Here is a 14,077-nt window from a genome sequence, read left to right as displayed (position 1 = left end):
ACAGAGCTGGATTTTTAAGAAGAAATGGTCAACTGACCCATTCCCACAGAGATCAGAAAATCACTTCAAGGGTTTTCCTTTTACGTTTCACCTACTTCAGAGGAGGGTTTCAACTGACAAACAAAATCCAAGCGAACATTTTGTGACCTGTTAAGATGTTAAAAGGAGCAGGCTGTCTTTCCCTCCCGAAATGAAAAGCAATAAACGTTTGTGTTCTCATGAGTAATAAAACCCAGACCAGAAAGCTTCAGACGCTCTAACAGGCCAGATAATCTTTCTTATCAGGGTGCCATAGTTTGTAGCTATTGTTGTCGGCATTCCTGGGCCGATGGCAACATTCCTCATTCGGGGTCAGTCACAGCATTTTCTCATTCCTAGCAGACACTTGGAGCTGAGGGACACGGAGGGGCAAGAGGACAGCGTGCTTTATTGCTCTGCAGAGAGCAAGTCCTTCCGAGCTGGTTCTCAGTCCCCTGCCGGGGACCAGAGGACCGCACGCAGGCGCCGCTGCAACCCACCCGGGTTCCCTGTGCCTGGCCCCGGGCAGGACACCCACCTCTCGGCCAGGGCCCGGCTGGGGGTGCCCTGCACAGACAGCAGCTCCTCCTCCAGCCGCTGCCGGTCGGATTCCAGGCGCTCCAGCTCGTCCCGTGTGCGTTTCTGCGGCGTGACGAACTGAAGTTCTTTCAGAAGTTCCTCTTTCTCGTGAATCAGCATCAGCTTCTCCTTCTCGACGTCCAGCGCCCCAGGCCAGGCTTCGCTGTCCAGTTTCGACAACTCGATCTTTAAGTTGGCCATGCTGCGATAAAGAGACGAAACAGGTGTGCACACATGCAGAGCCCCCGAGAAAGGACACCACAAGCCAGGCTGCGGTGGGGGCTGACACGCTCCATCTCCCCCGTGAACCTCCGCCGAGGGGGGCCGTGACCGCCTGGTCTGAGGGGCAGGAGGGGCGTCTGCCTGCGTCTCAGTCTCTGGGCCTGATGCTGTACTTAGTTGTCACCTGCGTCATTTCCCCACTTAAAAAAAGCAGTGAGCACACTCCCCTACCTAGAAAAAGGGCGAAGGCCGAAGCACACAGAGCTTCAGGGCAGCTGTCCAGGAAACCCTGGGCAGCACAGCGCTGCTGCGTGGTGGCCGGGGAGGTGCGGGCGCGCGAGGAGCACCTGCAGGCTTACGCTGACCACCCTGCACGAGGATGCCTGCAAGGCCGCTGCTCTAGATTTTGTCCGTGTGAGAAAGGACACTGCCCCCCTAGTGACATGGTTGTCTCTGGGGTACGAGCCAGTGAGGGAAGGAAAGGGGAAGAGAAGAAGCAGTGGGTTGGCCGACTGGGATGAAAAGGGCCAGCCACCAAGGCTCCGAGGTCACCCGGAATGGCGGGGGTGGGGTGGGGTGGAGAGGCAAGACTTGGCTTCCTCCGAGCGCGCCTGGTCTCCCTAAACTGCCCCCTGCAAATTCTCTGCCCTCCAGAGGTGTCAACAGGCGTCTATGCCACGTGTCGAGCTGACACTGAGACATCACTGCATTTGACCCTGGCTTTCCTCTGTGGCTGGAGTTTGGCTACGAAGGAGGCTGATGGCACCTGGTGGGTCCCCTGCAGCGCAGGCACCGCCGGGGTGACAACAGGTGCTGAAGTGTGGGGGCAGGGATGGGGTGGGGGGATGAACAAGCAGCACAGGGACACTGGGCCGGTTCCATAGTTTCGCCTGACCCTGTATTTCCCTCTGCCTGGAGCCTCCTACTCAGTGGTCCCATCCAGTCCCGACTCCCTAAGAAGGTGCTTTGAGGACAACCCGGTCATTGACAAGGTCTGTGCCAGGTGGCTGTTTTTGGACCGTGAGCCCAAGATGAAGATGAACTGTGAACACTTCTGACGTCAGCAGGAGGAAGGCCCCACCCCTATAGAAATGTTACTTTGGCTGTTGTTACAGGACACGTCAGGGTATGAAAAACAGATGGGAGGTGAGAGCTCCGTTGTTTTCTTTCGATGGAAGAAGTTGTAGAAGGGAAGAGAAAAAGTGAACAAAAAAGAAAACTGTTATCAGGCCAGTGATGGAAGTAGTCGCACTTTCCTGTGCGTTAAGTGTCTTGGGTTAGTTAAAAAATAAAGTTGCCTCTTCGTGTGTAACGTGCTCCTGATTTCCACCCGCCGCCTGCATTTGTGATACATGTAACATCAGCCATTCTTCAGTTGTGACCACAAAGCCATAAACAACTGTCTTAAAGTACCGGAATCATCACAATGCTAAGCAAGCATGGCGTTACCAGCTTCGTTGAGCACAGACAACGAAGGCTGGAGGAGGAGGCAGGCTTCGGAGGAACACAGCCCGCCTCTGTAGTTCCTCGGAATCAAGGAGAAAGCACTTTCATGTCAACATGGACATAGACTCTCGAGACTTCCTGCTCGTCAGCATCGCCAGGAAGGTCAAAATAAAACCCCGAGTTAGGTCACAGAACAGTGGTGTGACCCAAGGGGACAGAATGGGCGTCTCAAGTTTTGATGGGACAGAGTTAAGCAACAATACGACAAAGGCTGGAGAGGCCCCTGTGACTCATGTGACCAAGCACCAGGTAGGGCTTGGGTTTTGCTAGGAAAGGTGCATCAAATCTGGGGAACAAAGGGGAGATTTGGGGGAGCACCTAGGACAAGCGCCGTGCAAGCTCTGGGTGGAAGGATCTGGTAGAACCCAGAAGGAAGTGAGAGCTTGGGCTGACCCAAGGGAGGTTGAGTCACGCCCCGAAGAACCCAGGGCATGAGGCTGGCTCTCTCGGGTGAATGCCGAGTTACGAGCATTCTCCTTCAGAAAACCGGGCACAGTCCTGGGCTTCGTCCACCCAGGGGTTCTCACTGCAGAAGGGTCAGCATGCTCCCCACCAGGTGCCGCCAACAGCCTCCCCCCGAGGCTCCCGACTCACGGGGCCCTCCTCAGCCCTTCGCTGGGCCGCTGAGAAGCAGATGAGGAAGCACAAGAGATGTACAACCGACTGAAAAAATGTCTAGGCAGTGAAACTCGTCAGGCAGAATGTTGAGAGAGACGAGTGACTGGCTTGAGCGCAAGTGGTTAATAATTCGTGGAACAGAGCTTAGGATTCTTTCAGCAAATCGAAGAATCCAGCCATGTTAGTAACAGAGGCTACCCCGGGACAAATATTGTATTTAGGCGGATCAAATAATTACTCTGTAAAAGCCAGATAACCTTGAAGAACTCTGGCTAATTACTGATAAATGATCCTCATCACCAGCGACAACGGATGAACTTCAGCATCCATCTGACGGTCTTCCTGGCGGTAGGAAGCCAGGACTACCTAGCAGGTTCTCGGCTGAGCTTCCCGCACTGAGGACGAGAAACGAGCTCCGTGTCTCTGTCCCCTGCAGGGTGACAATGCAGTCTCCACCCCCACTCCAGTCTTCCTAAATGATTTACCAATAGCATCCTCAACATTGTAAGAGGAAAAAAATAGTATCAAGTGTATTAGCACGACTCTCTCCCACCAAATAAGCAAGGTGTCTTCTACCCTGAAACCAAGGCAAGTCTGCCGACCAGACAGGGACAGTGAGGTCTCTTGCAGCGTACCCACGCAGTCACAAGGTAAGAAAAAGGCAACATGGGCTGGGCTAGGGGCTCAGAGGGGAAGGGAGAGAAATAAGAATCTCTCTTCCTTCTCCCGGGAAGTAAGTCACTGGACCAGGCGCCTATGGCTCTTCAAGGACATTGGCCAGAGTCGTCCCTTCAAACAGAGGAACAAGCTGAAGGCAACCGACCCCGGAACTGGTGCACCATTCCTGAGCCCCGCACCCGAGCCCTGAATCATTTCTCTCTTCTCACTTCCAGTTGTTAGGACTGTACCAGCTCAAAGCTTCTTTCTTCTGGAACAGCAGGGGACAGTTTCATCCCCATGCCTGTCCTGAGCTCTCCATGTTTTCCAGCTTTGCGGGGAGTGGGGAGGAGGGGACAGTGAGCAGAGAGGGGACTCTGCCGCCCTGCATTCTAACAGGACAACCGCAGCAAGAGCCTGTGGGGAGCGCCAGCAGGTGTCGCTGCTGGAGCAGAGATGAACTGCGGACCCCCACGGGGGGGCGAGCCCGCCGACCACCCGCCCTCACCGCCGCCCCCTGGTTACCTCCTTTTGGCTTCTTCGTACTGTAGACTCAGCCTGACCTTCTCAGCTAAATTTGATCGACTTCTCACTCCGGTCTGGTAAAAAAACAAAAGGGAAAAAGTCCATTAACTCTACTAATGAACAAAGGTAAACTGCTTTTGTTTCTGGGAAGCACCGGTAATTGAAAAGCTAAGGACGACGGTCCTGAAATTGAGAACACCAGTTGGCAAAGGCCCTGACTTGATAGCCTCAGTAGGGGCAAAACGTTGCCTTTTAATTCGAGCTTGTCTCTCTTTCAAAGACTTTAACATCATGTTCTCCATGCATTAAATTCAAGATAAAAAATACCAGGTAAATGTTTCTGGTATCCAAGAGCTTACAAGGGGTGTACAGGTGAATAAAATTTATGAACTGGAACTAATTTCCTTGTCACTGTGAGCCATCATTTGGCTTTCAACTGCATAAAATATGAACAAAATAACTTCAAAAGTTAACTTCTGCACACGGTAGACCCTTCTGTTGATCTCTAACTGTTTTACTTCAAAGCACATGATTCAAAGCGGCATAAGAGAACACGAAGATTACCGGGAACTTATAGCAAATCTGCTGATGGCCTCCCGGACAGAAGAGCACGCGTCTGTCCTGGAACAAAGACCCGCCGGAGGGAGTGGGGGGCCAGCCCTTCCACACGGGCCACTTACGTCTCCGGAAACGCTCGTCTGTGAGCAGGCGTCCAGGGTCCGTCTGGAGAGAGACAAGTGAGAGTCCCCAGGGCCAGACCTCAAGTCCGGCTCCGATCGGCCCATGTTCTGACCCAGGTGGAACCGCTCCTGCAGCTTGGCGAGACTCTGCAGGGGACACAACAGCCTTCGTGAGCGTTGGAGGGGGCAAACGTCCCCACCAGGTGCGATTACGTTCAAAGAACTCATCTTAGTGGGGAAACCAGTGACATTATTTTAGCAAGTACAGAGCACTTTAAACGGGGGAAAAATAAGAGTAGCATGTACTTATGCACATACACACATGTGACTTGGGAAGTATGTGAGAACGTATTTAACAGGCTATCTTCCTTTTCCCAAGACAGCCTGGAGTTATTTGCCCAGTGAATAATGGGATCTTTATAGTTAATACATACATTTCTGATTTTTAAAATTTCACTCCAAAGAAGTCTCTGAGTCAACTAGAACTACTTTATGAACTAGCAATTAGGGGGCCATGGAACACTGCGGACACAACCTCATTAGAGACACAGTGGGGAAGTCTTCCTCCGCAGACGTCCACTGCTATCTCGATCTGCATCTGGACAGGACCCAGGGGGCTATTTAGGGTGCATTTGTGTCGGAGATAAAGAAACTGAGGCCTGGAGGCCACTGCACTCACAGATGGCCTGGGCCCGTTGGCCTGCTGACCGCGGGGCACTGCCCAAAGGGACACACTGAGTTTGGTAAGGTGACAGTCAGAGTGGACGGGCCTGCTGCCAGCCCCGGGGATGTACCCAGCTGGTCTTGGAGGGAAGACGTGAGCAACTGGAAGTCTGAAGAGGGGCAAGTTGTATCTAAATTGCCACCAAGGACAAAACAAACTTACAAAACACTAATAAAAGTAGGGAAACTTATTATCAACTTTAAGAAGAACCAGGACTTAACCCTGATGTTTAAAATTCTTGTAATAAGAAATTAGAGATATGATATCTGAAACTATCAGAGATCTGATATATATATATATATATATATATATATATATATATATATATATATTTAACTTACCCTTCTCTGTTTTCTTTCAAAGGCATATTTGTACAAAACAGATACGCAAGAGGGATATAACTTGAATGGTCACATCAAATAACACATCACAGAAAAGAACCAAGAAATCGGTTAGTGACTTTGGGCGAGACTCTTCTGTTTTCCTCTGTATAATGAGAAGGTTCGTATTCTTCAAACCTATCTGTGCGGACAGCACACACATCAGTTTAGGTCAGTGTGTTTTTTAAAGCAATAGAAGGGACTGGAAAATGAAGGCAGATGACATTCCTAGTATTAAGAGCAGGCAAATTTCCATGACATTTCTTTTGTATGAATCTGTAGGTAAAGATAGTTGTGCGTTGGTGGGCTTTCATGTAAAATACAGTCTTTACTGTGAGCTGTGGTCACAGAAGTTTGAAGGGCCCAGAAGATACCCAACCTCCCTTTCAGTTCTATTGTTGACTTCCAGATCTACTGATTAATTATTTTATATACTTCAGTAATTAAGAAGGAACCTAATCTTTTCATTTAATCTGGCCTGTGTAGAAACCCAAAGTTTACAGGAAGAACTGAAGATGACCTAAAATTGCTGATTTCGAAGATTCCACTCTAAATTTGTTCAAGTTCCATGAAAGATGTTCAAAGGACCCAGTATGTGCCTCTGAGGAATTACTGATGTGATTGGCAGGACCATCATGACATAAAAACAAAACATATCCAGGTAGCATCTTCTATGTGTTCTGTCCGTGTTAAAACCACAAGTCCTGGGGCAGGGCCAGCTGGGTTCCAACGGCAGTCCCGCTGCGTGCCCGCGGTGCGACGTCAGGAGAGTCACTTAACCTTTGGTGCTGTACTTGCCTTCTCTGTACAGTGGGGATAACACCCGTGTCTGCATTTAGGACTGCTGGGAGAACGAAACTGCTATTTCCATGCAAGGCCTGCTGAAGATTGCCTGGCGTGGAGTCAGTACTTCTAAGCATTTGTTGTTATTACTACCGTCTTTCCCATTTGATCTCTCCCTGCCAATGATTTAAAACTTGCCCAAAGGTAAATTACACGGGTTTGAGACCATTTACTTGTTTTCAACCAGCATTTTGAAAACTGACGTGAAGGAGTTGAACACAGTGTTTAAAGTTAGAGGTCCCCTTAAGGACACCAGCACCAACCTGGGCTCTGACACTCCCCCCAAGGCGCAGACCAATCCTCACTTGGCTAGGTGAAGAACTCCAACTATGCAAAGAATTTCCAGTGCTGGTGATAATTATGGGATGGAAGGAGGGGAAGAGGAGGAAGAGACACGCTCTTTAAAAGACACGATTATGTCTGCTAAATAGAGATTCAGAACGTAGAACACTGTTCACGGAATGGTTGTTTTTTTTGTTATTCTACGCATGAGGCCAGGTTGTTGGGAGCTGAGACCTGTGTGTTGAGGTCACAGGTGTAATAAGGGGCTCAGGTGCCACTAGCAGGTGCCCTAGGGTGACTACGCAGATGTCCCCTGCCAGGTCAGCATTCCCCACGCCACTCCTACAACCGACCACCTGGGTGGAGAAAGCTTTCCTAAGATCCTCACAGAAGATGCTCCTCTGCCTGAGGCATATCTCCGAACTTGCTGATGACAGGTGACATGCCCTTTCTGCGTCCCAGGCTGAGGAGCCCTGGTTTAGATAACCCGGCTTATCAGGGGTTGGCCTGAAGTTTTCGCTGAGCTGCAGGGTACCCGAGGATGCTAATCTCCTTAAGTGGGCTCAAGGATCGACCACCCACCGCCTCAAAGGCCATCCCAAGCCGGCCTCCAAGTAAGCACACCAGCACCTCAGACCCGATCTGTTTCCCTCCCAGGCAGCGTTCGTGCAGGAAGGTACGCATGGGGCAGTGGAGCGGTGGGGAAGCGTAAAGAGCCATCCGACGCTGACGGAGAAAGCCTGCCTCCGGGAGCGTGTGGGGGCCCCAGAAGGCAGTGGCTTGACTTAACCACATCCCCCATCACCCACCTGCATGAGATCCTGTTTCTCTTTCTCTCCCGAGCTAATAGCCTTTCGGATGGATTTCAGTTCGGTGAGAATGGCTTTGGCTTCACTGAGTTCATAGCCACTCTGGCCTCCGGACATTTTCTTATCAATTCTGTTCAAAGAGGAAAAAAGAGAAGAAAAATAAAAAGTCAAGGAATGGCAGAGCGCCCTGACCCACCCTGAGAAAGGTCCAATTTGGTAGGAGGACAGGAACACCGATGCCCTGGACAACCCAGGGCTCATCGGTGCGGCCGACCTGCAGCTGCAGGTGTCTGAGCAGCAGGCAGCACCGTGCCCGCGGCCTGGCGGGCCCCCAGCAGGGGGCGGTGCGTATTACTCACACCAGCGGGCACGCGGCACTACTCGGATTGTGAGGTTAGTTTTCCATTTCTTTTACATATTCAAAATGTATTTATTCTACTTTTATAACAACTATGAGCCGGGGTAACATTGCTTTGCCTTACTGAATGAGTTCAAATCCAGGAGTAAGGCAGAGGGCAGATGGGCTCATTTGTCACCAGGGAGTCAAGGGCTCTTCCGTGAGCTGACTTACCACCTCACGGAGGTGTTTACCAGGTGTCCTCGGAGCTCACGTGGTCGCCCTGCGTCAGAGGGCTGCCCGGGACCTCACTCTGTGTGTGATCTGGGCCCCACCAGACCGCCAGACTCTTCCTAAACAAGGGTTTAACAACTCCTGCGCCATCTCGCTCCCGGAGCGTCCCTCCCCTACCCCCCCACCTGCCCAGGGTTCTTCAGCAGCACAGTGGGCCTTCCTGGCGGATGTCAGCCATGCCTCCGCCCCAGGCCACAACTCTCCTTCTCAGGCATATTCTTGGTCTGACCCACAGAGAAAGGCCACCACAGGAAGCTGGCTCTGAGCTCACTGACTTGAAAACATTTGATAATTTATATTTATTTCAATGGGGAGGGTTTAATGAAAAAAAAACAAAAACAAAAACCCAAAAACCCAAAACCCCCATGCCATCTTATTCACTCTGCCAAATTTCACTCAAACAAGTGCAGTGTGTAGATAAAATTATTTCCCTTCGGCACTAATTTAGTTCATATTTTATGCTGTTGAGCAAGCAATTAAAGTCTTACAGAACCTAAGAAAAGAAAATAAATTTCATCATAAGGTCACTTGATTAAAAAAGAAAAGTATAACTAGTGAAATCATTGAATTAAACACACACCCAGTGTTTAGGGGAGGAAGGGACCCTGGAGAGCTACCAGCCGCTCCCTCTGCAGGAAGAAATCGAGGCCAGAAAGGTGAGTCGGGTGTGGCCCCTAAGCTGCCCCCACACTTTGCCCGTCAGGGGACTGTCCTCAAGTGACAGACTCCGCTTGGGACTCCTACAACTGTCGAACTTAGAACATTTGGTAACAACACTAAAAGCACTTTGAATACTGTTTAATTCTATTTATTGGGGAAGGGATTTATCAGTGAAATTGTTGAGTCCCATAAATATCGAACTTAGTTGTGGCAAAGGGCTTATGCTCATTCCTAAACAATCTGTGTGAGTTCGTGAACGGCTGGTGATGCAGGTTGATGACTCAGCCTCACACCCAGTCAGAGTGACTTCCTAAAGCCCAAGGGCTTTCCCTCTATGGTGGGGGTAGGGGTGGGGTGGGGGGTGGGACACACGTTCAGAATTTAGCAGCAAAACAAATCTTTAATTCAGAAATTGACTTTAACATCTGGAAACAGAAAAGCAGGTTAGCTGTTTTCAGGGATAAACTTCAGCATTGGAAAATAAGAGCAGAGCTACTTTGAGACTGCTAATTTACATTTCAGAGAGCTGTAAAAGTAAGTGAGTGTTTCCTGGCTCTCCACAGCCCACCTGACCTTAAGTCGGGCAGGAGCGAGCCACCTCGGCCCGTGTTTGCCCGGCAGCCCCTTCCGCTCTCTCCTCCCCGCCCCCGGCCTCCTTTGGCGCTCTCTGCTTTCCATGTGGTTCTTCTCCTGCACCTCCGTGTCTCCCCCTCTTCTCCCCTCCTTGCCATCTTCCACCTTTTTTTCTTTTGATCCTAACCGACAGCACCATAAAATATTAACATTATTTGCTGATTTTTAGAACAAAGTAATGTGTGTTTTGTTCTTAATTTGAAAAATATGATTTTATGATTTTCCCTAAAAAATTAAATTTTTTTTCTTGGTTTATGGGTACCCTATGGTTAATTTTTGCCCAAATCTTAGTCTCTTCTGAAAGAGGAGAGATTGCCATTTGCATGCCTTCCCCCCCAAGATAAGTGCCCTGCAGCCAAACTTTCCCGGAACCTGTCTCTGCTTTGGCTTGCTGGGTGTCTCTTCATCTCGCTTTTCCCAATTCTGAGTGACACCGGAAATACACTTCTTCCTGCTATCCACTGACTCACACTACACTATTGCTTAGGCCAAAGTCAAATTTGGGACCTCAGACAGAATGAAATGAATAATTTAGAGGATAAAACCACCTTCACGCATCCGGCATAACCTACTGTACCAAGTGAAATGAAGGCCTGGGTTTAAGTTACACCGTAATTCCAGATCCAACAAAGATATTTCTTTCTATTGTGCGTACGTGAAAGGTAGCAAAAGCCTGCAGTGGGATTCTATTTAGATCTCTTCCTGAAATATACTTTCTGTCGTGACTGCAAGGAAAAAGTCCTTTGATTGTGTCAGGAATGCGCTTTCTTAGAAAGTGTGGCTTGTGGGTTTAGCCAGTTGTTACTCAGTGTTCTGGCAGCCGGGTGGGTGGTTCGCCCTGAATGAGAACAGCTTGCCTGCGTCTCGTCTGCAGGTGAGACGGACAGGCGGCAGAGGCCTCTCATGTCTTCCCACCCCTGGTTCACAGGGTCAGCCTCACTGCGGGGGGGAAGGCCTCAATTCTCACAACAAATGGCCATTGTTTTCTCCTGGAATGTTATTGACAGATTCTGAAACATGCCTCAGATTCCTATAAAAACTGCTCGCTGGCAAACGGCTTTGAAACAATACGGCATTGTTAACATCAGTGTAACAAAAACAGCAAGTTTGGCTAACCTTTAATCCCGGGCGGGGACCAGAGTAATAATTTCACGTGCCTTAAAAATGGTTAACGTGTGGCTGAACGTTTGGGGACACTCTTCAGAATCTGCTTTCTCTCTGCGCTCCGGCCACAAAGCCCTTCTCCGGGCAACTCTGGGCCAACACGCACTGACTCGCCGGCACAGTCGAGTCACCCCAGGCCTGCCCGGTTCTTGGGGAGCCCTGCAACCAACTGGTAGAGCAGAGCCACGCTTAGGCACTCCCTGGGGATCTTGTAAAACATGCCTGGGTGTGGACCAGAAGCAGGAGTTTTGTTCAGAGTCCCTCTGATTGTTCTCACGTGTGGGCCTGTTTGAGAACTGCTAGGGTGGGTCTGTCTGAAACAACGTCAAGGGGTTGGCATTACAGGTGGCAAGTAGGCCAAAAAAAAAAGAAGAAGAGTGAGCCACCAAACCAACGTCAGAAATAAAAGTCACGTGACTGGTAGTCCAGAGCAGTGAGTGGGTATCTGAGATGTAGGTCGTCATCATTCAAACACGCAGACCAATCGGCGTGTCTGCCTGGCCAGCAAACACACGGGGTCTTCGACGAGGGATGATGCCTTGCGGCCTCGGACCACTGCTGAGGGAGACGTGGGGAAGGATGGGAACCCTGCCTGAACATGAGGCTGCCCAGGGAAATCCCTGCCAACACTGCACCCCGGCTGGGGGCACCCTGGTTGGGGGCACCACGCCGGGCGTCCTGGAAAAGGGAAGGAGAAGCAGCTGAACACCTCTCGGGATGAGGCCTCCAAGCCTCTGTGTGATCACGAGGCTGTGAACACGGTCCCCCTCCTCCGCATCAGGGCCTCTGTGGGTGGGGACTGTGGGCATTGGGATGCCTCCGGGAGCCTGTCTGAGTTTGGTTAGGCTGCGCCTCAGGGGCTGAAAGCAGGGTGTACGTTTCCAGTCCCTGCTACCCCGGGTCTCCCACAGTTCCACCAGACCCGGCCCAGCCGGAGCTGTGCCAGCACCCCCGCTGTCAGCATGGACCTGGGAAGGACAGCGCGCGCCCAGGAAGCCAGGAACTCACTCCGGCCCCTCTACTGACCCTCCCGAGGGAGGCAGAGGGCCTCCACCTGCAGGGGCGGGCCAGGGGACGCACTCTGTGCAGCCCTGGGAAGAATGTGGAGAGGCACCCAGGTGCCCATCTCTCAGCTCCACACACAGAGTCGGGGCAGCTGGCAGGGACCAAGGGACAAACCGAAGTTTGTCACTTTGGTTTCTTTGGACCTCCAACGATGAATAAAAACTTTGGACCTTTGCAAAGTAGGACATTTTGGCATGTAGAATGCACGCCCACGTTTTTTTGCGCATCATACTCAGGATTATTGTGCCCATTATTACACCCATAGTATGTAATCATTATACTCATGTATAATGCGCATCCTTATTTTTCCCTCAAAAAATTTGGGCAAAAAAAGTGCGCATTATACGTGAAAAATATGGCACATAGATTTTTCACAAGTTTTTGGTTAGTTGGTTGGTTCACTGTCTTTTTTTTTTTTTTTTGCATCACTTTAGCTTTTTACTTGATGTTTCTTTGAGAGATTTATTATGCGATCTGTATTTGTGTTAGTTATGGGGCTTTGCATTATTGTAAAGTCAACCTCAATAGTTTCATACTCACTGTTGCAACGTTTCAAAGCCTTGTTCTTTATAGAGCAATTCTTGCTTCATCTGTGAGAGCTCCCTCTTCAGCTTTTTAACCTTTTGTGAGAAATCAAGGAAAATATGAATGTTTGTAAATAATTAGCAGCACAGTTTTCAAAGGTAATCCATTAGTAAACCATTAAACACATAAACACAGCCCTCAGTTGAACATTCCCTCTACTCGTTTCTCCTTGACACGAACTCCGTGAAGGGTAGATCAGTCATGCCTAAGTCGTTCGTGAGGGGCATAATGACTCATGTGGACCCCCACCACCCTACTTAGCAGCGTTCCCAGGAGCAGGGCACCCCTACTGTCTGCGTTTTGTGACAAACAGCCGGTAGGGGAGAGTCAGCGCTTTAGAGTGAGGTATGGTGAGCTCTGGAAGTTTGGACCCATCCTCCCCGAGGCTCCAGGACCTCGGGCCTGTCCCATTTCTCAGCCGTGCCAGATGGCACCTGCTCAGTGTCCCCACACAGGCAGACCCTGCTGGCCGGGGCACTTTCCCCTCCACCTTCAGCAGCTGCCTCCGTCACTCACGACTCATCGCACATATCACCCTTTCGAAGACCCCCAACCACCCCACCCATGCCACTACCCCGCTTTACTTAGCTCCCAGTAATTTTCAAAAGCTAAAGGGTCCCGCGGGCTTGCTTGCTGCCTGGCCCCTGCGGACGTAAACTGCACCTCCCCAGCTGCAGTCCAAGCTTCTCAGACAGTACAAGGCAAACAGCAGGTGATCGGTAAGAATTTGATGTCAAGCTGATAAAAAACGTTTTTTTTTCTATTGCCAAATGCATTCCTTGGTAATGACAATGGTAAGGTCCGACGGGCCAGCAGGAGCCTGGTTTGGCCTCGAACGAGGGTCCTCCCACGCACGGCTGTCAGGAATTTGTTTCCACTTGGGAAATCACAGTGTCAGTTGTGAGCACATTCTGTTATACANACGTAAACTGCATCTCCCCAGCTGCAGTCCAAGCTTCTCAGACAGTACAAGGCAAACAGCAGGTGATCGATAAGAATTTGATGTCAAGCTGATAAAAAACGTTTTTTTTTCTATTGCCAAATGCATTCCTTGGTAATGACAATGGTAAGGTCCGACGGGCCAGCAGGAGCCTGGTTTGGCCTCGAACGAGGGTCCTCCCACGCACGGCTGTCAGGAATTTGTTTCCACTTGGGAAATCACAGTGTCAGTTGTGAGCACATTGTGTTATACAGCATTCGGGCGTGCTGTTGAAGCTTTATTTCCTACTTCTCCTACCCATTCTGCAAATACGAACTGACTCTCCGCCACGCGTGGGGTCCCGAGGTGTCTGCAGTATGAGCAGAACAGTGGCAGTCTTCGCCCCCCGAAGGTCTTAGAGAGCCATGGGATAGTGGGTCCTGGGTTAATGGTCATCCAGGGAGGCGAATCCCACCAACACACAGGTGGTACAAAGGGAAGGTCGGGGCACTCGGAGACACAGAAGGGGCCTGGGACCTCCTGCTGTGTGAGGAGATGATGGTTAAGTAGAGAGGGA

The 14,077-nt window shown here is 50.4% G+C and overlaps 1 protein-coding gene across 1 annotated transcript in view; it reads right to left on the bottom strand.

The window, feature by feature from the left end:
* Positions 1–14,077, bottom strand: part of WWC2 (WW and C2 domain containing 2) — a 131,148-nt gene that overhangs the window by 33,962 nt on the left and 83,109 nt on the right. The window contains exons 5-9 of the mRNA XM_037055135.1: positions 12,537–12,616; positions 7,844–7,973; positions 4,806–4,952; positions 4,126–4,199; positions 557–799 (exon numbers count right to left, since the gene is read on the bottom strand). Coding sequence (XP_036911030.1) covers positions 557–799; positions 4,126–4,199; positions 4,806–4,952; positions 7,844–7,973; positions 12,537–12,616 — 674 coding nt within the window. The remainder of the gene's footprint in view (positions 1–556; positions 800–4,125; positions 4,200–4,805; positions 4,953–7,843; positions 7,974–12,536; positions 12,617–14,077) is intronic.

The sequence above is a fragment of the Sturnira hondurensis genome, unplaced genomic scaffold (genome assembly GCF_014824575.4).
Source record: "Sturnira hondurensis isolate 20B ecotype Veracruz unplaced genomic scaffold, ASM1482457v3 Scaffold0008640, whole genome shotgun sequence".
NCBI lineage: Eukaryota > Metazoa > Chordata > Mammalia > Chiroptera > Phyllostomidae > Sturnira > Sturnira hondurensis.
Note: the sequence above shows the minus strand (reverse complement) of the source record. Positions and strands in the feature narration are given on the sequence as shown.